At 58.2% G+C, this 23074-nt stretch overlaps 1 protein-coding gene across 7 annotated transcripts in view; it reads right to left on the bottom strand.

The window, feature by feature from the left end:
* The window catches only part of MPRIP (myosin phosphatase Rho interacting protein), a 73311-nt gene extending 57235 nt beyond the window's left edge, over window positions 1–16076 (bottom strand). For 2 of the 7 annotated variants that reach the window (XM_050980317.1, XM_050980318.1), the window contains exons 1-3: window positions 15701–16076; window positions 4787–4864; window positions 2876–2941 (exon numbers count right to left, since the gene is read on the bottom strand). In XM_050980317.1, coding sequence (XP_050836274.1) covers window positions 2876–2941; window positions 4787–4864; window positions 15701–15820 — 264 coding nt within the window. In that variant the 5' untranslated portion in view covers window positions 15821–16076. Of the gene's footprint in view, window positions 1–2875; window positions 2942–4786; window positions 4865–6534; window positions 6668–15700 lie in introns of those variants that run through there. The other 5 variants (XM_050980319.1, XM_050980320.1, XM_050980322.1 and 2 more) reach the window with 4 other exon arrangements.
* Window positions 16077–23074: the final 6998 nt, after the last annotated feature.

Genomic DNA, 23074 nt, shown 5'->3' with positions numbered 1-23074 from the left:
AGAATACCCCCAGGGAGGGTGCAAAATGCCAACCTAGTTTAAATCCCAGCTCAAGAGAAGCAGCACGGGGTAGACTGAGGCACAGAGACAAGGCCTGGCTTGGACATGCAGTGATTCATTAGGAAGCTGGCCTGGAGGTCCAGACCCACTCCTCTGACTTGCCCCAGCCACGGGGCTGGATCCATCCCCAGCAGAGCTTGAGGCCACGGGCCCACCTGCAGGCCCAGGGAGGGACATGGCAGCGCTCTCCATCCCCACAAAGCCCTCCTGCCTTTCCATTCCCACGCAGGGAGGCTCTATTTATAGAGAGCTCGGCCGCTAATTATAGATCACAGCAATCAAAACAAAGGCAGGCTAAAGCTCTGCACTTGCCACTCGCTGGCTCTGGCCCCTGAGCCCTGCACTGTTCTTGTGGCAGCTCCCAAATCCCAACCAAAACCTCCCAGACCGCCTCAGCACCGCAGTGCCAGACTGCTCTCCCACAGCAGTGGTTTCACTGGAGACCACAAGCTGTTCAACCAGGAGAATTGAAACTTGTCCTTGGACACTCACAACACAGCAGCTGAACCCCAAGCCTGTTCTTTCCTGCTTTCCCTCAGTAAGAGTGGCTTTGTCATCCTCCAGCTGCTGCAGAGAAGCATCAGCCCTGTCATCATCAGTCCCAGCACGAAGGTTTATCAAACAGAAGGAGCGAGCCACCATTGGGGTGCAATCCTGGATGTTCAAGATGGGAAGGCTCCCACTTGATCCCCAAGTGATCACACAACCTCCACATCCAGCCACAGTTGGGAGGCAGGAATTTCTGCACGTCTGAGCAGGCTCAGCTTAGTCAGGGCTCGGCAGAGCTGGGAACAGCTGCTGGCATGGTCCAGGCAGAGGGGAAGGGGGTGGGATCTCCTGGGCATTCCCAGTGGCCAGGCTGGATCTGGGTGCCACCAACTGCACCCAGCCTGAAAGAGGGAGACCTCAGGGAGAGAATCTGGCAGCTCAGCCTAGTCTGAGAGGATGAAGGTCCAGAGCCTGTGCAAATTCTCCCCATCACAGCCATCATGCAGAACTCATTTTGTTTTCAGACTGGAACTATGGCAGAGCGAGGACAGACAGAATGACTGACACAGAGAAAGAAGGTGGCCAAGCAGCACAGACTCAGGATCAGCTCTGGGATATCCCTGGGCAGGTCTCAGGAGAAAACAGGACAAGCAGGACAGCTGGTGCCTGGGGACTCCCCAAGGTCTCCTCAACCTGGGCTTGTGCTTTGAGCTGCCCTCCACAGCCCACTGCTCTCCAACCTGCTGGGAGCCAGGAGCAGAACCTCCCTGGCCAGGCACAGGAATGTCTCCACCAGCACCAGCCCAGGACTCCCCTCTCAGGCTCACTCCTTCTTCCAATTCCACTTTTAATAAGAGCAGAAATTGCCAAACCCACAAAATTAATGTCTGAAAGGTTCAAGCAGAGCCATTCAATCCCAGCCTGCCACTGCCTGGGAGGTCTCCTGTTGCATCAGACCCTCCTGGGATCCATCACACCACAAGTGGCCAGGGGGCAGCGAGTCCAGGAGCCAGCACAGTGCAGTCACACAGCCCAGGACACCATCCATGCTGCACATGTGTACCTTCCCTTTTTGTTTGTATTTTTCCACTCTCTCCCTTCTCAAGGGAAAAAAGCCCAGCAGGTGCCTGGGGAACTGCAGGATTCTCTTGCTGTCCTCTGGGTGCTCTCTGGCCCCTGTGGCACAGGGCTGGGGCACTGCCTGTCTGCTTCTGCCCAGATGTGGCAGAACCTGGGACGGGTCAACCTCCTTAAGATGCAAAACAGCAAAAGAATATTCCAGATTGTGTTTGCCAGCATTTCTGCACCTCTACCCTCAGACTGGGGAATCTCCCTACTCCACCCAGACACAAAGCACCCTCCTGTCAATGTAGGACAGGAAACAGCAGCCCAGTGCAGAGCCAGGTTGCTGACACTGAAAATGTATTAAAGCCTCCACTGCTCCTACCAAAGACATTTAAATTATTTAGGGCACTTGGACCAACCCCAAGTAAAAATACAAACAAACCCAGCATGAAATCTGAGCCACACTTGCTGAGCCTCCTCATTCCACGGTGCCCTCCACAGGAGGTACTGGAGGAGGACCAAGGCACACTGACCTCGCAGGGAGCCTCCCTGCCACAGACACAGGTCCCCATGTGTCCCTGTCCCTCAGGTGTGCTCTCTCCAGCTGGCTTCCTGAGCCTCCTGCCCAGGCAGATCCCAGCCCACGGGTGTCCACTGTGCCAGCCTGCTCAGCCTTGGGCACCCTCCCGTGGGCTTCCAGTAGCCAGCAAGATGGATCAGCAGTCCTGGGTGCTCCTGGGACTGACCTACTGGGCTCTTCAGCCCCACTCTGCAGCTCACAGTGAATGGGTTTGCCTTCCTCTGATCCCCTTTTATTGATGGGAACAGTGCTGGTGACAAGCTGCAGCTCCAGGGAGGGCAGGCAGTGGGAAGGCGTTCCAGCTGACCTACTTTCCACGGGCATCGCTGGGCAGGGCCTCCTTCTCGGACACTGCCAAGGTGATTCACCACAACCAAAACCCAGCTGGCACCGGGAAACTGGGCAAAAAGGAGGAGGAGCGACCTTGGGGACCCCCTCCAGCACTTCCTGTCAGTGTGGGATCTGTCAGCAACTTCTGAATCCCATGCCAGGAGGGACTCGCACGCCTCCAAAACACCCACCCATCCTCTGCAGAGTGTCCACTGAGCTCCCACACAAACCCAGCCTGGCACAGAGTCAAACCCAGCGAGCACAACTCTCCTCCAGCTTGGCAGAGCACTCCAAGGGCAGCAGATAACCCAGCTGATCCCCAGAGCCTGGACAAAGCCAGGCAGTACTCACCATCTCGTCGAGGGCATAGCGCAGCAGCCCGTGCTCGTAGAGGATGAAGAACCGACGCTGCCATTTCTGCAAGAGAAGACATCAAGGTGGGTCATGGCAGTGCCCACCAGCCCCTGGGCCTTGCTGGGAGCACTGGAGCTGCACATCAGCTGGCAGGGCTCTGCCAAAGATCTGTGTGCATGAGCCCACATTGCCCAATGCTGACTGCCTTGAGCTCTGGCAGCCTCGGGACTTTGACCATTCCCTGGGGAGCCTGTTCAGAGCCTGACCACCCTCTGGGGGAAGAACCTTTTCCTAATATCCAAACTAAACCTCTCATGACTCAGGTTCATGCCACAAATACTGGGGACACCAGAAGGATCCCCATACTAAATGCTCTGAGCCCTCAGCCTCATCCTGCACCATCTACTCCAGCATTCAGTGCTGGAGGGTGACGGGGTGTCATGTCAGATGTCCCCCAGCAGCACATGAGCTCAGTTTGGATTGTGGCTGCACTCCTGGCATGGCTCTGCCCAGGCAATCCTGGCACCATGCTGGCACTGCTGCCTCTGCAGCTGCACAGCAAATCAGATTGGAGAACTGATCTGGCTGGAAAACTGCCTTTTTTTTTTTCATGCGTGCCAGGTTGTTTTCAGCCAAGAGCAAAAACTGGTTGAGCAGGCTGAAATAAAAAAGTTCGGGATTCATAGCCCCAGTGCAGCAATTCTTATCTCACTTTTCTCAGCACTTCGGGCAAAGTCCAGGGTGCTCAGGGACAAGCAGAACTACGGAGGACCATGGGGACCTCCACAAGCCCCAACTTAGCAGGTAGCCTGGGTTCTGGGGAGACCTGAGTCCCATGTCCTCCTTATGTCAGGCCAGCAAGCCTATGACAAGCTGTGACTCCAAATAATGACCCATATACCCCAGGCTGAACTCAGAACCCAATTCTTCTTCATTTGGGAGCAATTTTTTTTATTACAAACAGCTCCCAGAACATTTTGGCTGCATGACAGAGGGTTCACGGACCATTGCCATCCCTCCCACGCACAAGACAGCCCCATCCTGGCAGCCTCAGCAGCAAGCTCCCTGCAAGACAAGCTTGGGGACAGGCTGGAAGTCCTTGTCACAAGCCAGGGGTGAAAGGACCTCAGCCTGGCCACATCCTCCTGAGCCTCACACCCCCTGGGACAGGAAAGAAGGGGATGCTCCAACCCCACAGGATGCTGCTGTTTCTGCCAGGCATGAGAAAACCCCTTTGGGAAGAAGCTGAGTGTGTCCTGCTCTGTCTGCAGGTCCCTGCTGCCAGCACTTGGCTTCAGAGCTCTGGAGGGTTATAGGAAATGGGAACCACCATTCAGCCCCTTCCTTGCTGCAGGACCTGCCTGACATCGCCATATCCACACTAGGGGATGGGATGCAGCCTCCCTCTAGAGCTCTGGGCATGCTCATGATGAGCTGCAGAAAATAAAGTAGTTGTTTCCCAACAAGTAGTTATTTCCCAAGCCCCAAAGGAAAACTAGGGGCTTTTCTGATGGTCACAGCACAACTCAGAGTCACACAGCCCACACCCCACTGGCCTGAGCAGCTTCCTGGCAGCATGGCATGTGTCAGGCAAACCAGAGCAGCATCAAAACATCAAAAAGCAAAAGCAACAAGCAATAAAATTGCACAGAATGAGCTTGACCCGCACCTGCAGCGCCCCAGGCTGCTGCCCAGCACAGGAGACCTTGCATCCCACAGAAGGCATTCCAGCCTTGCTGCCAGAAGCATCTCCCAGCTTCCTGGTTTGCACGAGAGAATGGGAGCATGGAGGTGCCTTCAGCACTCCCAGGGTCACAGCCACCCCCATGGGCAGGGACAGCCCTTGCTGCTGCTCCTCCTGCCACCCCCACCAACGTCACGGGGAGGGGATGTCTCAGCTTCACTTACCCTGGAGCGATGGACTGGGTTGTCAAAGTCCGTTCCTTCCGGGGCCAGCAGAAGCCAGCCACCATAAATGGGTTTGGCCTGCAAAGAAACAGCAGAGAAACCCTCACTCACAGCGGAAAACGGCTCAACATGGATCAGCACCACAGGGAATCGATGGTCAGGGACCACGGGAAACTGCAGCAGCCCCAGCACGAAGGCAGCTGTGTGAGCTCAGCCTCCTGCACGCAGGCAAACTCAGCCTTCCCAGTGCAGGGAATGTGGTGTCTGATGGCAACCCGTGGTGTGACACACACTGTGTGCCAACGGGACTGAGACAAGGACTCGGGAGGAAGCAAAACCCCAGCCACAAACTCCAAACACAGCTGCTCCTGCATGGCACCGTGCCCGGAGCACCAAGCTCCCGGGTGCTGCCGAGCGGCAGAGCCCATCCCCAGCACGGCTCTTCCCGTCGCCATCGGCAGCGTGCCTCTACTCCAAAGCAAAAACACTCTCCAAAGGAGAGCTCGATGTTTTCCGTTCGTTAATTAAGAGAGGAAAAACTACCCAGCGCTGGCAGTTCTCCAGCTCCCAGCCGCTTCCCGTGCTGTGCACATCCAACTCCTGCTTCCCTGCAGGGGCAGCCCCTGCCAGCCCGCTCCCCCCCGCCAGCAGCGGCCAGCGGTGAGCACACAGGAAGGTCAGAGCCAGGAGGAGGGAAAACAGCTCATTCAGCCAGCCGGGAAGAGAAAGGGAAAGAATACTCGGAAAGAACCTTGCAGCACTGCCGTATGTCAGTGGAAAAAAAAAAATATCCAGGCTCTTTCCACTGATGGCTTGGTTGCAGAAGTGGCCAGGGTGAAGCTGAACCATGCCACGGCAGGCGGTGGGATGGGCACCGGGCATGTCCTCCCACGCAAACTCCTGCGGGCACCGCTCCCGCTGCCTTGTCAAGCTGTAAACGATGAGCCAACACCTGGCAAGGGCTCGGGCCAAATCCTGCTGCAAGAGTGGCAAGACATTACCACACCAGCAAGGCGGCTCCACAGATACCAAGAGACACCAGGAGGGAGGAAACCCAGAGCAGATCCAGCTCCAAGAGACCCTGGGTCTGGGAACACTGCTTTCCACCATGGAACATCCACGCACGTCCATCCTGGCCCAGCCAAAAAGTCACAAGGACACACACTCCCAGCTCTTCTCTAACTGATTCAGTTAATCTTGTTGCTTTCATTCTTTTCTGTTCCTTAAAGTTTAAAAACTGTTTCCAATTCAGTACCTCCCCTAGATTCCTCCTGCCAGTTTCTGTGGTTTTGTGATGTTAAAAAAAAAGTTTCCCCTCTGGAAAAATCCCTGCAAACAATAGAAGAAACTGCCTATGCACCAGAAACTGTCAAATGCATGAAGCACTGAGTAAGCAAACTGGAAACACGCCGGAGGAGACCTTTTACTGTTTATAAAGTGAAAAGAAATAACAAAATCTCTTATCCCCTCCACAATATGACATACCAGCTCGAGGTGTTGCTCTCCCAGCAGCTGGGAAAACATGATTTGAGAAGACCTTCCTTCCTTTCCCCTTTAAATGAGATTTAAACCAATTAAAACAAAGCGCTGGGATTGGGATCCAATTTGGGGGAGTTATGGGGGCCCAGGGCACCCCTACACCTGTTCCCACGACCCCACTGTGGGCACAGAAAGGGACCTGTGTGCACCACCACCCTCCCTGGCTTTGGCAAAGGGCCCGGAGCCCCCTGTCACCCTGCCCAGCTCACCTGGATGCCGGTGCCCTGCTCACCCGCGGCCCCCATGCCACCTCCAGCTGCTCGGCACCGCTCCGTGCCCAGCTCCGTGCCCGACTCGGTGCCGCCCGCGCTGCCAGCGCCCCACAGGTGAGCCAGGCTCTGCCACTCCCCCGGCACACCCCGCCCCGCGCCCCCACCCAAAGCCGCCCGTGACGCATCCGTGCCCACGCCATGGGAGGGCTCCGGAGTGGGGGATCTCAACATTCCTCGCCATGCTGGGATGTGGCTATGGCCAACTGTGTGGCCTTGGAAGAGCCAGACATCCCAAATGTCTCTTGTGCTTTACAGGGAAGAAGCAAAATTGCAAATCACTACTGATGACCCATCAGAGACCCTTCAATGGGTCACTGTGACAAGAAATGGGGTCCCTGAACTCCTGTGAGAGAACCTGGGTTAAGCGCTGGGATAAGCACTGGTAAGCAGCTGGGGCTTGGGAAAATCTTAGGAGTGGCCATGCAGGAACAAGAGGATGACAGTGACAACAGCACGTAATGTCCCCAGTACTTGGCACCACTACACGAGGGCAGCACCCTGGTGATGCTCCGGACAGCTGAGCTGCAGGCAGGTCTCAGATCTCCTCCATCCCCCCAGTTTTCCCCTCTATGCCCCAGCACAGCTCCCAGCCAAGACCAAGGACTCAACCCAGCAAAGCCCCATGAGCAAAAACTCTCCCTGACAAAAGCCACAGCACTGCAGCCACCCCAGCCACTCCCAACACCCCAGAGCATCCAGCCTGTGTGACAAGCAGCCGGCAGGTCCCAGTGACACACCAGGGACAAAGCAACTGTGAAACCAAAAGGGGACATCATCACCAGGGCCAGCAGCAAGCAGCCTTAACCCAGTATTACAGGCATGAAGTCCTGCCCTACCTTAGCCTGGCTCACACCCCCCAGCAGACATTATTTTGCCTTCAGCCATTCCAATTTTAGCTCAAACTGTCTGTAAATAATCACCGAGCACCTGAAATACACACCCTTAACACAGAGCACGGTCATTTCTGTACCAGCGTCATAAAAAACCACCAGTGGGCTACACTTATTTTGGCAGAAGCATCCAATTCCAGATATTGAAACCAAAATAGCTGAAAGGTATGAATTAGAGCCAGGCAGCGTGGGCAGCTTGGTTCCACCCATCAACAAATGAACACGAAGCAGCGCTTTTTAAAGCCAAACCAAAACAAGCTCCTGCTAAAACCAAGCAAATGCACAGAGAGATACAAGCCTAAATGAAAGGGATATGAATTAGCACACAAAGTGTCTGAAATAAACTCATCACACCTGCATTGGAATGGCCCTGCTGAAGCAAGGTTTAAAATAAACCTGATGTGGGAGGCAGGTCCCGGAGGGTGCTGGAGCACCAGGATAGAGCTGGAATCACACGTCCTTTCCACTGGCTTGGCTTCCTCTGGAAAGCTCCTCAAGAGGAAGAAAATGCAACAACCAGCACTGAACAAGACCTCCGAGTAAAAATTCCCTCTTCCAAGGAGATTTGTCCAACTTCACATTTAGGGATGGTGTTAGAAACAACCCCAGGGTTCCCAGGATGCCTTTGACCACACAGGGTCCTGCTTGCCTCCTGGCAGCTCAGGTGATATCCAAAGGGCAGCTCCAAGTAGTTTCTCCACAGGTAGCAGCCACACAGGGTGCTCAGGCAGAGCTTTTATCCAGAAGGTACCTGGCCAGAGGGTGAGCCACAAAATGCTGTGGGAAAGCAGAGTGGAGACAGCTGCTGATGGAGCTGGGGTGGGGTGACACTCACCCCACCATCATGTGAGAGGTGCGGCCGGTTTGCAGCCCCACGGTGCCCAGTTCCATCCCTGGGACTGCTGGAGGCTGACTCAGGCAGAAACACCCTCACGTCACCACTCCGCTTCCTGTCACACCTCTGGGAGTGTCCAGGTATCGGATCCCACCTTTGATCCGACAGCGGAGCTGGGCTGTGAGGCACACCAGCATCTCACCTGGCACTCATGTCGCTGTTCCAGCCATTGCTTCCATCCCCTCAGCCCATGGACCTACAGTGCATCCAGGGGGAGGATGCTGCCTCCAGCTCAGCGCTGGCAGCACAGCGGGTGGGAGGAAGCGGAGAAGGAAGCGGCCCCAGCTGGGTTTACACAAAGCTGTCAGGCTGCTGTGCTGATGCTGCCCAGGCATGGACAAACCACCCCAACCAGCTCCACCGGCACTGGGAACACAATTCCCAGCAGATGGGGAACTGGGCTTGAAGGATGTGCAGAGCCACTCATCACTTCCCAAAGCCCAGGCTGATACAGGAACCCCTGCACACCCCCAGGGCCACAGGGCACCCGCTTCCAGAGGGCAGGATGGGTCACAGGAGCGTGGCAGCCCATGGAGCACCAAGTCACAGGGCTGGAGGTAGGCTGTGACACCAACCAGCTGCCTGTTGAACAGGCTTTCACACCTCCTGTGTTTTTGGTGGTACCTTCAGCTCTTCCCTCCCCACACAAAGCAGCCAGGCATGCAGGACCCAGCAGAGCCTCATGGTGCCAGCCCCACAGTGCTGCAGGAGTTCACTGCACAAGGTGGAACAGGAGAGTTGTACCAAGACCCACATCCCCTCTTAGGGTTCAGACTAAACCCCATGGCCACATCCCCGCTGGGGTGCTGGACACCTGGGTGGGCTGGGATGCCCCCACAGGCAGTGCCCACCCACCCCACATGTTCGGAGGGAAGTCCGAATGCATTGCCGGGAGAGACTCCTGGCTCGGAGCGCGTGGCGGGAGGGATAATCTGTTTAGGCTGCCGGCAGACGTAATCAGCCTGTCTCGGGTGGAGGCAGGGCTTGTTTTGTTCAGGCTTGGCAACTGAGCGGGAAGGGGAAGAAAAATGGATTGTTGCATCTGAGCTTTAGGCTCTGCCTCCAGCACTGGGAGCAGGGAGCCCTGCGCACCAGGGAAGTGATGCCAGGGCTTCCAGCAGCCCCACAAAAGAATCATGTACCCAACCTGACCCAGGCTGTGGGTGGATCCAAGGTGAAACTTGTTCCATCACCTTTATGGGTCAGCCCCAATATTCACCAAAGGAACCTCTCTAACAGCAGCGCCTGCTGCTTCCCACACCCAGGGGAGCACAACGGGGTGACAGCTCTCATCCAGACCCAGAGAAGGGGGACAGTAAGGCCATCGTTGCTTGTGTGCTGTCTCCTGATCCACTCAGAGCTCCCCAGAGGCAGGGACCCGTTTCTGGCACAGTTCAAGGAGAAAGTCACCACAAATACTGTGGTTGCAACCTCAAAATAGGGAATCTGGGCCGTTCCAGCTCCTCTCTGCTCTCAGTTTTGCACACCTTGGAGCCAAGAGAACATCGCTGATGGATGAGTCGGAGCAGCTGTCACTCGTCAGGAATGGGGAAGGTGACATGGTGTTCAGGGAGGGAATGGGATGCAATACCCAAGCAGGCATTCCTGCCCACAGCATGGCTTCTAGGAACTGAGACAGACATCACTTGATATTCTGTGTGCTCCCAGGGGGATGGCAGATGGAGACCCACCGGAGACCCATGACCGCGGCTGTCGGCAGGCTCTGCAAACACTGCTGTGCAAATCCACGCTCCAGCAGCAATCCCCAGGGCCAGGACGAAGCCCAGCCTCAGTAGTTAAGCTGCTTACATCCCTGTTTTCCTGCCTCTACAACATTTCCCCTCTGGTGTCTGTCACCTGGTGACGCCAAACCCCAGCGCGGAGGCTGCAGCGCTGCCTCTGAGCATCCACAACCATTCCTGAAGCAAAAACATTCTCCCATCCCCCAGCTCCTCATCCAAGTGGCTGTTCACCGCCCCTGGGTTCAGCCCAGACAGTGCTTTTTCCAGGACGAGACCTGGGCAGCTCCTGGAGGTCACCCTGGATGATGGGGAGAGTCCCCTCTCCATCCATATCCAGCTCTTCGGCCAAAACATATTTGCACAAGGCAGGCATGAGTCGGCCACTGCCAGAGCTGCAAATCCCAGGCCAGGATTTCACCACTAACACATCTCCACATGCAGCACAAGGACAAACCAGGCTGGACAGACTGGACTTGGGGCACAAGGAGCACCAAGTGCCACTGCCACAAGCCAGCTGGTGGGCATTGTGCACGGCACAGCCCTCCTGGCACAACATCAGCACTGACCCAGGTGTCGGTAAATCCCAAAGGACAGAGCTGCCTGAAGTTTGCTGTGTGGGCAGTGGGAGTGAACGACCGACCAGAGGAACAGGAAGAGGAAAGGTTGAATTCACCCTTCGTGCAAACAGCCGGCCCCCTTCTGCAAACACTCCTGGTCCCAGGGCTGTGCTTGGGTCCGAGCGCTGCCATCGCCTGGGGCAGTCAGAGCAAGCACTGGCCGAGCCCGGCTGCGGCACACACAGGGAATTGGTCAAACAGCAACAAAACGAAGCGGGACAGAATGGACTTTGCAATTCCAGCTCCTTCTCGAGCAGCCCCGAAGCTGGTGTGCCTGGCAGCGAGCAGGCATATCTAACCACTTCCCACCACTGGCCTGCCTCAGCGCCTGGGAGAAGCCACAACATCTCTCCACAGTGCTGGAGAGTGGATTTATCACTTTGTCAGGTGCTGGCGCAGATAAGGTGCGGCGCCATGCAAAAGCCCAGCAGCGAGGGTGAGCAAAGGGGACGGTACTCCAGCACCCAAAGGCGCCGCCATGTCCCTTCCCTTGGGCCAGGCAGAGGTTCAGGTACACCCCAAATCAACGCCAGCATCCAACACAGCTTCCGAGTGCCTGCTGCCCTCCCTGCCTGCACATCACTGCCCAAGGATGGGATACTGCCCATAGAGCAGAGCCACCATGAGCCTCCCCCCCAAGGCCCCTTGGCTGTGCCCTCCAAGTCCCTGACCTCCACAGCCACTGACAGAGGCAAATTTGACATTTGCAGAGAAATCTCCCCCTGTTCAGCCCTAATAATCAGTCAAGTAGAGGCGGATTTTTGCAGCATGATACAAGCAGCGGGGAGCAGGGAATGCAAGCGCGGGGGCTGCTTTCCAGGAAAATGGGGGCTTTTCCTCCCAGAAAGGAGTAGAGCTGGAGGGGAAAGTGTGGCCGGGACACGATCCCTCACCCTGTCACCCTTTGGACAATGCAAGGGGCCAGGACAAGACCCCTGCAGCACAGGGCATCCCAGCCCCGTGGATGCAATGTCCCAGAGCAAAGCCAAGCCTGTGACCCAACGCTGACACGCTTCAGCCTCAAGGCTGCTGGCCACCAGCTGCTCAGCATCCAGAACAGTAGGAAAGTGATAATGTCCAATGGAGAAGAGATGGAAATAACCACGCCCTGTCACTGGGCAGGGGTGTCACAGGAAGAGGCAGTGGGAAAAGTCTGTGAGCTTTATTTTCTAACTGGGTGGTCCTCTGGGCATCTATGCCATGATGTCTAATAAAAAGAAAAAAAGAGGGGAAAAAAAAGACACTGGTAGCTGGAAAGACGTCCTCAAATTCCTCTATCTGTGCCAGTCCCCACTCCCTGAGAAAGCAAATGCATGGAGAAAATTAAAAGCAACTGTTTTACACTCTGCTCTTCTTCCAATTCAGGCCAGGCAAAATTTTTAGGTTAATTCCCAGCCTGTCCCATGTTGTTGGGAGCTTCATCTCACAGACCAAGGGCATGTGTGTGCAGACATGGATTGGCCTGGAATACCCAGCGTGGAGAGCAGGGACACCCCCATGAGAAAAGGCTGCTTGGGAAAAGAGTCCCATTGGACAGGCTGGCTTTCTCTTGGGAGAGAGGAGGAGGACCCTGAGAACCATCCATTCTCCCAGAGCAGGTTCTGGAAAAGTCGAGCTCCATATGAGGTTTGCAGGTGGTTACAGAGGGACCGTGCCGTGCCAGCATGGGCATGTCTTGCCAGGAAAGTGGAAATTCCCACAAAAAGGGAATTTCTCCCTGGATGGGAAAGGAGCAGCATAAAACAAGCTGGCAAGAGGTGGGTGGCACAGCCAGGACACAGCCACCAACAGCACCATGTCTGCCAGCAGCCAGATCCTGCCACCACACAGAATCAAGGGATCTATCTGACAGCCCACTACCCACAGCAACAGATTTTCCTAAAGGGAGAACAGCTGCGCTGACTGACCCAGTTTTTCCCATGCTGTGTGGGCACTCCAGAAGGTCAAACACAGACTGTGGGGGGCAAGGGCACATCACCTCCCACCTGCAGCCCTGGGAGGGGACAGTCATGTCTCCAACAGGTGGTGGGACCACAAGTAACTGTCCCAAATCACACCGAGTCCCGTCCGGCAGCACAGCCACGCACAAAAACAACTCGTGAATGCAGCGCTCCCAGGATTAGGGACTTAGCGTCCGCACAGCCCTTTGAAGTTCGAAGTGCTAAGTCTGATTATTATTAGAGAGCTCCAGCTCATTAATCCTGATGTTTGGGGCTGGATTTCCCCCCTCCCAGCCCAATTCCTAAGCCGGTTCCCGAGTACGACGGAAATCCACTACTACCACTAAATATTTCTGACTCTTTGCAAACACACTCTGGGTCTCTGCCCCGAGCGGCTCCAGTGCCCTGCAGCATCCCGGGAAGCAGCGGGGGCAGCTCCTGACACGCACGCAGGTATTTTTATCTAATAAAAACCCAAAAGGGACACGAGTGCGTAAGTGTGAAGTACCTTCACCTTTCCTCCAAGCCAAGTACAAAGGTCAGATGACTCCAAAAGACTTTTCTAGCCTGACTCTAGGTAATCACCAACACTGTCCCTGTCCACGGGGCGAGCAGGACGTGCTGGGCACTGAGCCCCCACGCTGCAGAGTGGGACCCCCCAACCCAACCCAACCTTAAAACGTTTGAGTGAAAAAGGCAGAAACATCCAGAGCTGTTAAATGAACCGTTATTCCTGGGTGTGCTTCGGAGGGAGCACACCCCCACATCCAGCCAGGCTGCGAAACGGGGCACAAACTGGGAGGGGAGGCGGGGAAGCGCCGGGGTGGCCGCGGTCGGGGGGCTGCTGGGCACAGGGAGCTGCGGGCAGTGCGGGAGGTGCGTGCGTGCATCACACACTACCACAGCCACCATCTTATCTGGGAAGCGGGATTACTTCACCCCAGCTGCAAGGGAGAAGCCGAGCAGGATTGCGCCGTTTTCCCAACCGGAGCCCCCCGCGCGCGGCCTGGATCCGGCCACGGCGCTGACCCCGACCCCATGGGAACCGGACGCGGGGGCAGCCCCCCAGGGCCACCCACCACCCCGACGGGAACAAAGCCAAAGAGGGGCTGCCCGAAACGCGTCCCTGGGTCCCTAGAGAGGTGGGTGGCCGCCGTGGCAGGGCAGGCAGGCACGACAGCGGGCTGTGTGCGATGCTCTGAGCCCCCCAACAAAAGTAAATAAGCTTTGCATCAGGAGGCAGCGCAATCCCCGGGCAGCGGGAAGGGGCCGGCCGGGAGCGGGGGGCTCTTCCCGAGCCCCCTCCGGGACGGCTCCTTTGTCTGGGCACGGCCGCGACTCTCCGCGCCGCCCGCCCCTTTCCCGCACACACCACGGCATTTTTTTCCAGTTACATTTTTTCCATATTAGCCCTCAGATTTCACGATGCCCCCCCCCCCCTCCGCCGCCCCCCCAGCGAGCGCAGCAATATGTCTGATCTCATTGCCATAATAGGATCGGGAGCGGGGATGGCAGCCCTGGCCCAGAAAGGTGTGGGAGGAGGGAGGGCGGCCCTGCTCCCCTCAGCCCAACACCACGGAGGGGCCCCCGCACCCCAAAAACGCCCCCCATGCCCCAAACACCACCCGCCATGGGAGCGCCGGCCTTGGGCCTGCGTGAGGCCTGGGAGGAAGAGGAGGAAGAGGAGGAAGAGGAGGAAGAGGAGGAAGAGGAGGAAGAGGAGGAAGAGGAGGAATGCCCAGCCCTGGCAGCTCCCCAGCGCTGAACCCTCTCCGGAAAGGGGCTGGGGTCCCCTTCCCATGTCCCCGGGAGAGCAGGGGGCTGTAGGGCAGGGGGGGCATGTCCGGCACGTCCAGGAGTGGACGTTTGGTTTTCAACCGAGTTTTTCCCAGGACTTTCTCGATCGCCTGATGGAGATCACAGGACACCCCCCACCTGCTGCCGTGCACCCCAGGATGGGACGGGATCACCCCAATGGCTGGTGCCGGACCCCAAATGGCCCCGGGGGGGAGGTGGCACTGGAATGAGCCATGGCCTCAGGGACCAGCGGGCACTGTGGGTGCTCCGTGGGACACATGGGAATCTGTGGGGTCAGCAGGCATCCCATGGGATCTCTGGACACCCTATGGGACCAGAGAGCACCCAAAGAGCTCCTGGGCATCCCATGGGCTTCACAAATACCTGTGAGTCCCTGTGCTGTCTGTGGGGTCAGCAGGCACCCAAGGGACCACACGCCACGCATGGGACCATCAGGCACCCGCTCGAATCACTGGATACCCTATGGCACCAGAGAGCAACCATGGGGCTCCTGGACACCCCAAGGGATCCGCAAACACATGTGGGTCCCTGTGCTATCCGTGGGGTAAGCAGGCACCCCACAGGACCATGCACCACCCATGGGGTCAGCAGGCACCCCATGGGACTCCTGGACACTTTATGGCACCAGAGTGCACCGGTGGGGCTCCAGAGCACCTCACAGAACCCATGGATACCTGTGGGTCCCTGGGCTATCTGTAGGATCAGCGAACACCCCATGGGGTCCCTAGATACCCTACAGGACCAGGAAGCACCCTTGGAGTTCCACAACACCCCATGGAATACAGGGATACCTGTAGGTATATAACCTGTGCTATCCATGGGACCCCACAGCATCCCTGACCTGATCCCATGGTACCTGTGGATGCCAAAGGCACCCACAAGACCCTACAATATCAGTGTCCAGCAGGCACCCCGTGGGACCCCTGGGGATCCCATGGGATCCTGCGTGAACCATGGGGACAGCAAGCACGCATGGCACCCCGTTCTATCCGTGGGACCCCTGGACGTCCATGAGACCCTATATTATTCATCGGGACACCCACAGAACCCTAACCTACCCAGGGGGCTCCCAAGGTACCTGTGGGACCCCGGGCTATCCAAGGTACTAGCGGACACCGCACGGAGACCCAGAGCGCCCTAGGGCCGGGACGCCGCGGGAGATTTTGGGGGCAAAACAGTGGGTATTGGGATAAGGTCCCACCTGGTTGAGATCCTCGTCGTTGAGCAGGTGGGACTCGCGGGGCTTGAAGCAGTTCTGGCACTTGCTCTTGTTGAAGATGTTAGCCTGGAACTTCCTGCAGGGATTGTCCTTGGCGGCCATGGCGCGGCCCGCGCCCGCTGCGCGCCCGCTCAGCGCCCCGCGGAGCGCCCGCCCGCCGCCGCGCCCATCGCCGCCGCCCCGCGCCCGCGGGGGGCGTCACGCGAACGCAAAAACCAACACAGAACCCCAAGGAATACGGCAGGAAAAATCAAAAGAGGGAGCGAAGAGCAGGGCGGCCGCCTCTGCTACGGCTCAGCGGGCGCGCATGGCCAGGCGGCGGCGGCGGAGCGCGGAGGGGCGGCGCTGCCCGCGCCGTGCGGGGGCCGGGCCGGGGGGGACGGTGAAGGGCGGCGCGGGGGTCGGTGCGGAGCGGGGTCGGGTGTGCGGGCGCTGCGGGAGCCGCTCCCGACTGCGCCGCCCGCAAAGTTTCCAGCGCCGCGGAGCCAGGCGGAAAAGGGGGCGGTGCCGCGGCGCGGACTGACGTGCCCGCTCGCCAATGGGAACGCGCCTCCGCCCCTAACGGATGGCGGCGTTGGCCAATGGGAAAAGAGAAGAGGGGCGGTGCAGCGGGGCCGCCTCGGCTGCGGAGGAGGGGCGGTGCGCTGACAGCTGGGCCGGGATCGGCCCCCATCGGCTCCGCTCGGCCCGGCTCGGCTCAGCCCGGCTTGGTTCGAATCGGATCGGCCCAGCTCGGTTTGGCTCAGCCTTGCCCAGCACAACCTGGCGTGTCTTGGCTCAGCTCAGCTCTGCTCAGCCCAGCTCAGCTCAGCTCAGTTCAGCTCAGCTCAGCTCAGCTCAGCTTCCTTCAGCCCGAGTCACTTCAACCTGACTTGGCTCAGCCTGGCACAGATAAGCTCGGCTCAGCTTAGCTTGGCACCGCTTTGTTTGGTTCTGCTTGTCCCAGCTCAGCTCTCTTCAGCCGGTCTCAGCACGGCTCAGCTCACCTCAGCCTAGTATGGCTCAACTCAGCTCAGCTCAGCTGGGCTTTGCTCAGCTCAGTTTGGTTCAGACCAGCTCAGCAGTTGTCCTGTTTCCCCCATCGAACACAGTGACCTCCCCACACAGCCCACCCCCAGCCGTGGGACACATGGTGACACAGGGTGACAATCCCTGACCCTGTCCCCAGCCCTGGCACATGAGGGCACACGGGGGTCACCAACCCTCGGACGCTCAGATGAGGTGGGGATAATGTTCCTCACACTGCTGTGGCACTTGGTGACCCACGACAGAGCAGGGATGAAGCAGGGACAGGGGTGCACGTCCCACCTCAGCCACGTCCCTGCTGTGCCACCGCCCTGGGGCCAGCTGGGAGCTCCTGTTTGTCCAGTGAATTTTTATCCGGTGGAAACCGGCAGGTAAATATTCCTGACCAGCTGATAAGGACCCGGTGTGAGGCCACAGACTTGGCCTCCCAGCTCTGCCCCTGGGCTCTGCACAGAAGCACCAGGGAAGGGACCTCAGTGGAGCACCACTGGCTCAGGAGAGAGGTGGGAACGCTGACCCTGGGGCAGGGGGACAGGGCAAAGGTGCCAAGTGGCACCACCCAAATGCACCCAAGACTGGCACATCCTACCCCAGTCAAACCTCAGCATGTCACAGAGCATCTCCTGCTCATCCCAGTGCTCCCCACCGGTGTGGGATGTGCTATGAGGAACAGACATGAGGATCTTCCTGGATTTTTGGGGCCAGGAAAAACCCGTCGGAGAAGAGGTGACGGCGTGGTCCCCTCGCGCCTGGCGCTGTCCTGGTGTTTGATGTGGGACCCGGCCTGGGCGGCCTCGCCACGCTGGCTCTGCGCTGTCATCCCCAGTAAATAGAGCCCAGCACAATTGCCTGCTTGTTTATTAATTTTTGCTTCATCAAAGGCAGCTTTAATCATCTCTCTCCCTCCTGCCAGGGCCACTCGCAGCACACACCGTGTGCCATGGACTGGGATGGGACAGCAGGGCACCAGTGACCCCAGTGCATCCGAGCCCACGTGCTGATCCCAGGATGGGGGTGGCCACCAGACCCCCACACGTCACCGTTTTGGGAGGATTTCCTCACCTTTTCCTTGATCCTAATGTCATAAAAGCAGCATGACCCTACCCCAGGAAGAGAGGATTTTTCCCTCTGGAATGTACAGACACTGCTGCCCTCCCTGTGGGTCCAGGGTTCACCTGGCACATGACTGCAGAAACCTGCTCCGTGGAGAAGGGTGGATGATCTCAACCAGCTCTACTCCTTGCCTGATTCCCCTTTCCTCCCTCCCTGCTTCCATCCCCAATGCTGGATTATTCCAACATTGCTTTCTGAGGACCTGGCACCCCACAGTTCCCACAGATGCCCAGCATTTCCTTTTCCATCCAAAAGCCCCTCTGCAGTTCCACGGACACCTCCACGTGCCCTCTTGGTCCCCACCTCCTCAGGCACAGACTGCAGGAAGCCTCCAGGAGGGAAAGGGCTGTTCCTTCCCTATTTCCACATGGCAGAGAGGGCAGGGAGCCGGCACAGGGCACGGAGCAGTCCCTGCGGGCTGTGCCTGCCCCGTGGGCTCGGGCCGTGACCTGGCGCCGCGCTCGGCCCCGCCGGAGCCCGCAGCACCTCTCGGGACGCGGCGGCTGCCGGGGCTGGCTCCAGCCTCTCCAAAAATCCAGCGGAACGGGACCGGCTTCTGCACAAACCTGTCGGGCCGCATTCAGCCGTGCCGAGCCGCCCGTGTGCCACGCTCGGTGCTGCTGGAACCTCACTGCGACATCTCCTGCGTGCCCCAGATGCTGGCACTGGTGTCCCCAAGGTGTGCCGCGGGGCGGGTGTCCCACCCCATCATCCCATCCCATCCCATCCCATCCCATCCCATCCCATCGCCACCGCTGTGGGAATGCCCGGCTGGGGCTGCCCTGTCTCTCCGACCCACAGCCAGTTGTTTTTTTTTTTTTTCCGGAGGAGTTTTCTTAAATGAGGGCAATTAAAACAATGGGAAAATGGAAAGTTTTTGTCAGGGAGCCGCGGTGGCAGAGGGGGAAGGTGCTGTGGTGAGTCAGCCTTCCAAAAAGAAGCCCCAGCGCCAGGTAAACAAGCTGCAGACCAGGAGGTGTTAGTCACCTGCCCGGCCTGCGGAGGCACCGGCAGAACCCTCCAGGAGGGGGTTCGGCAGCTCCAAACCCCGGAGAGAGGAGAGAGGAGAGCAGCCCCTGTTTCTGTCACCCCAGCACCACGCATTGCCCCTGCCCGCCGGGATGTCACCGCCCTGGGGACACGGGACGCGGGGCTGTGCCGTGTTTTCCCGGCTCTGGTGCCGCACATTCCACATTTTTCCGCAGGGCCGGGCAGGAGCGGCACAGCCGGGTGCTCCTCCCGGGTGGCCATCGCTCCCCACGGGACCTTGAGCAAGTCACTGAATGCCTCCGTGCCGCCAGCCCGCCGTCATTACCGCGGAGCCAGACAGACAGACGGACGGATGGATGCCCGGGGGAGAGGGCAGGAGTCACGGCTCGGAGCTGGCGAGCCCGGGGATCCACATTGGGTCCAGGATTGGGCTGAGCGGCGCCTGAGAGGGCTCCCCCCTCCTGCCCTGCTCCACCTGAGTGGGAGCATCCCATCTGCTGTGGGAGGCTGGCTGCAGCCCCTGGGGATCTGCAGGGATCCAGAGCCTTCCACAGCCCTGCCTGGGGAACACCTGGCAAAGGAAACACTGACCAAAGGAGGATTGGGTGCCCCTCGAGCCACTGTGTGTCTTACAGGGGTGAGACCCACAAGGGAAAAGTCCATATAGGGTGAAAAACACCTTCCTGGATGGAGAGAAAGGCCCCTGGGCTGCTCTGTGCCCACTTGTCAGAGAATCAGAGTGGTTTAAGTTGCAAGAGACCTCAAGGACCATCTTGTTCCATGCCTTGTCCCAAGACAGGGGCACCTTCCAGTAGACCAGCTTGCTCCAAGACTCATTCAATCCCATTTTTCCCACTGGGAAAAATAAAAGGACCAAAATGATCCATTGGAGGAAATCCACATCTCTCAGCTGCAGCTGATGCAGTCCAGAGGGGAGGATGCAGCTTCCGGGGGGCTGGAATATCCCATGAGGATGGTCCAGAGCAAGCTGCACGTGCATGCAGAGGCTCGAGCTTGTCCCAGAAGCCACAATAAATCCTGTCCTACCAAGCAGAACTTTCCTCTTGTCCAGAGTTCATACTTTACTCCTAAAATTGATTAATTACACCCACAGCTGGGTTATCAGTGCCTGCTGCTGCCACCAGACCTCGCTGTGCTTTAGCAGGAAAATCCATATCTTTTGCTCCCACCTGGTTTTCCCCACCTTTTGGCTGCTGGGCAGGGCAGAGGGGATCCCCCTGTGAGGCTGCCTGCCCTGCCAAGCCCCTCTCACCTCAGCAGCCCTGCTAAAAACACCACCCTGTGCAAACCCCAGTGCTCTCAGCCCCCTTGGCCACCGCCCCGAGCTGCCAGCGCAGCCGTGGGATGTCTGCTCTGCTGGCTCCATATAATGCGAGTTCTACAAATGAAAATGTCACATGGCCCTAAATTAAATACTTTGGAGAAACCTATTATAATGCAGCAGCACAATTAGCTTTATCAGCCAGCCCAGAGTCATGCCAAAAACCAAAGTCGACTCACTTGACAGGAGCTGCCATCCATGAAACCAAGCTAACGACCTTAATTATATTTTTAGCTTCTAATTTTTGGCTGACACTGTCCTCAATTACCCAGCCCATAATTTGTGCAGGGACAGTGATCAGCCTCACCTGGCCTGTAATTCCCAGGATCAGCCCTTTTATCCCTTTTAAATATTAAATTGACTCCCACTGGCCACCCTCCAGTCCTCTGGAATTTCCCCAGGGTTTTAGTGTTAAAAATTAACAGCAGAGCTCCTGGGCAGGCTGCAAACCTCTTCCCATTAGGGTTCTGCCAGGAAAACACCTCTCCAGAGAGAATTCAGCAGTGAGGACGAGGAGTTGTTCCCACCAGGTCAAAACTCCACGTAATCAGATCAGCTGTTCTGGCCAAAGATTGTTCTTTGACTCATCTCCCTGATCCACCACCCACGCTTTACACCTCAGCTCACAACCCTGGCACTGAACCCTCCTTTCCCTGCTCCTTCCCTACGCTTTTTTAGGGCTTTTTACTCATTTCTGTGCCAGACCTCAGCCAGCCCAGGTCTTTTCCCATCTGGCCATCCCTGGTCTCCAGCTGGCTGCTGGGTTTGGGGAGCACAGCCCGAGTTTTGGTAAAATGCTTTCCCTTTCCTGATCTGTGCTGGGTTTTGGCAAGGAGGCTGCTGCAGCCCCACCCTGCTGAGGTAACTCTGGAGCCTGGGTCACCCAGGGCTCTCCCCCAGCCCTGGCACAACCTCTGTGAGGGTCAGACCCTGGCACAGGGTGCCTGGACCCCGGTGGGCGCTGAGGTGATGCCCAAGGGGTGGTGCCAGGATGAGGAACAGAGGGAGAATGGAGCAGTGTGGGGTGTGAGGGGGGCCCTGAACCCCCCCGATCTCGGGGTGCTGGAACAGAGATGCCAGGGAGGGGCAGGAGCCAGCCTGAGGGGCTGCATCCCAGCTGGACGTGTCCAAGGCTGGGCTGGATAGGCCTGGAGCAACCTGGGATGGTGAAAGGTGTCCCTGTGCCTGTCAGCGGGTGGAACTGGATGGGCTTTAAGGTCCTTTCAAACCCAACCATTCCATAAATTGTGATTCCCCCTGGCCGGGCTGGGGCGGCCGCCTTGGAGGATTCCGGGCTGCGGGGACAGCCGGAGCCAGCGGGAGCCGAGCTGGGCTGGCCAAGGGTGCCATCTCCTGGGGACAGACACACAGGACAGACCCTGGGGACGGACACACAGAACGGATCTTGGGGACGGACACACAGAACAGACCCTGGGGACAGCCGTGCCCAGGAGCTCCGGACAGCAGCGGGGACAAGGAGCCGCCCCTCGGGGCTCCCGGGGGACAGCCCGGGCACACCGGGACGGCCCTTCACAAGTGGCAGTGCCACGGCATGGCCACGGCTCTGCAGAGCCCCGGGTGTCCCCAGGGCCCTCCACAGCCCGGTGGCAGCGGTGGCAGTCGTGTAGGGACTCTGGGGTGTGCCCTGAAGTGATGGTGACAGGACAGGGGGGATGCCCCGGGGACAGGCACATCCTGGCATGACAGGGGGGATGCCCCGGGGACAGGCACATCCTGGCAGGACAGGGGGGATGCCCCGGGGACAGGCACATCCTGGCATGACAGGGGGGATGCCCCGGGGACAGGCACATCCTGGCCCCAGCGTCCCGCAGGGAATTGGGGTGACAGAAATGAGCGCTCGGAGCCGGCTGCGCTCAGCCCGGCCCCGCAGTCGGCAGTTTCGGCCGAAAGAGGCTCCTCTTCCCCTGCTCCCCCCAGCCCCTTTTTCTCAGGTCCTGGAGGGAGCAGGTGTGTGAGCAAACGTCCTGGTCAAGGCTCGACACTGTTAAAAGCAGCCGGGCTGAGGGGAGGAAATCATCCCAGCAAAGCTGCTGGAGGGGAAGGCAAAGCACCCCCTAAAAGCTCCAGAGCCAAACATTACCCACCCTGCCTCTCTGTTACCTGCAGCTTTCCTTGCAGCACTGCCACTGGGTCAAAAGCCCAGCAGAAAAATAGATTTTGTTGTCAGGACAAAACTGGGCTCTGTCACCCCAAAGAGAGTGTGGCACCTCCAGAGCCAGGTGCAGATGGGCACTGCAGGATGCAAAACCACGTGGGGGATGCAGGGGAATGCAGAGGGATGCATGGCACTGGGGGGATGCACAGGGAGCTGCTGGTTTGTAAGAATCCTGGTTGATGCTCTGGGGAGCCAGTGAACTCAGCAGAGGAAGGGTCTAATCCAGAAACCCAGAACAGGGTGCTGTTCAAACCACAGGAACAACCCCAGGCACAGCAGGGTGGCAGCCACAGCCTTGGCTGTGAGGCAGGAGCTCATGGGGCACTGTGTCTGGAGGTGTTGGAGAGCCACAGAGCCCTCAGAGGCTGCAGGAGGGGGTGATGGTGTCTGGGGCACACAGCCAAGGAAATGGGGCTCCAGCCCAGACAGCCCCAGAACTGTACAGCTGAAAGCACACTGCCTGATCCCTGCTCAGCCAGGAGGGACAAACCACCCCCAAGTGCTTCTCACTTCCCTCTTTAGGGCTCAGCAGGGTGGAAACTGCAAGTCTCTGGTGCTATTTACAGAGGTGAGTTTCCCCTGCAAAACCCCGAGAGCAGCGAGCTGGGGCCACATCTCCAGGGCCATTTCCCTGCTCTGCCACACTCACCCAGCTCAGGCAATGCCAAAATCGTGATTTCCCTCCCAGGGGGAGGCTCAGTACAGCAGT

This window comes from Serinus canaria, chromosome 14, assembly GCF_022539315.1.
Source record: "Serinus canaria isolate serCan28SL12 chromosome 14, serCan2020, whole genome shotgun sequence".
Lineage (NCBI taxonomy): Eukaryota > Metazoa > Chordata > Aves > Passeriformes > Fringillidae > Serinus > Serinus canaria.
This window is presented reverse-complemented; position numbering and strand designations above follow the sequence as displayed.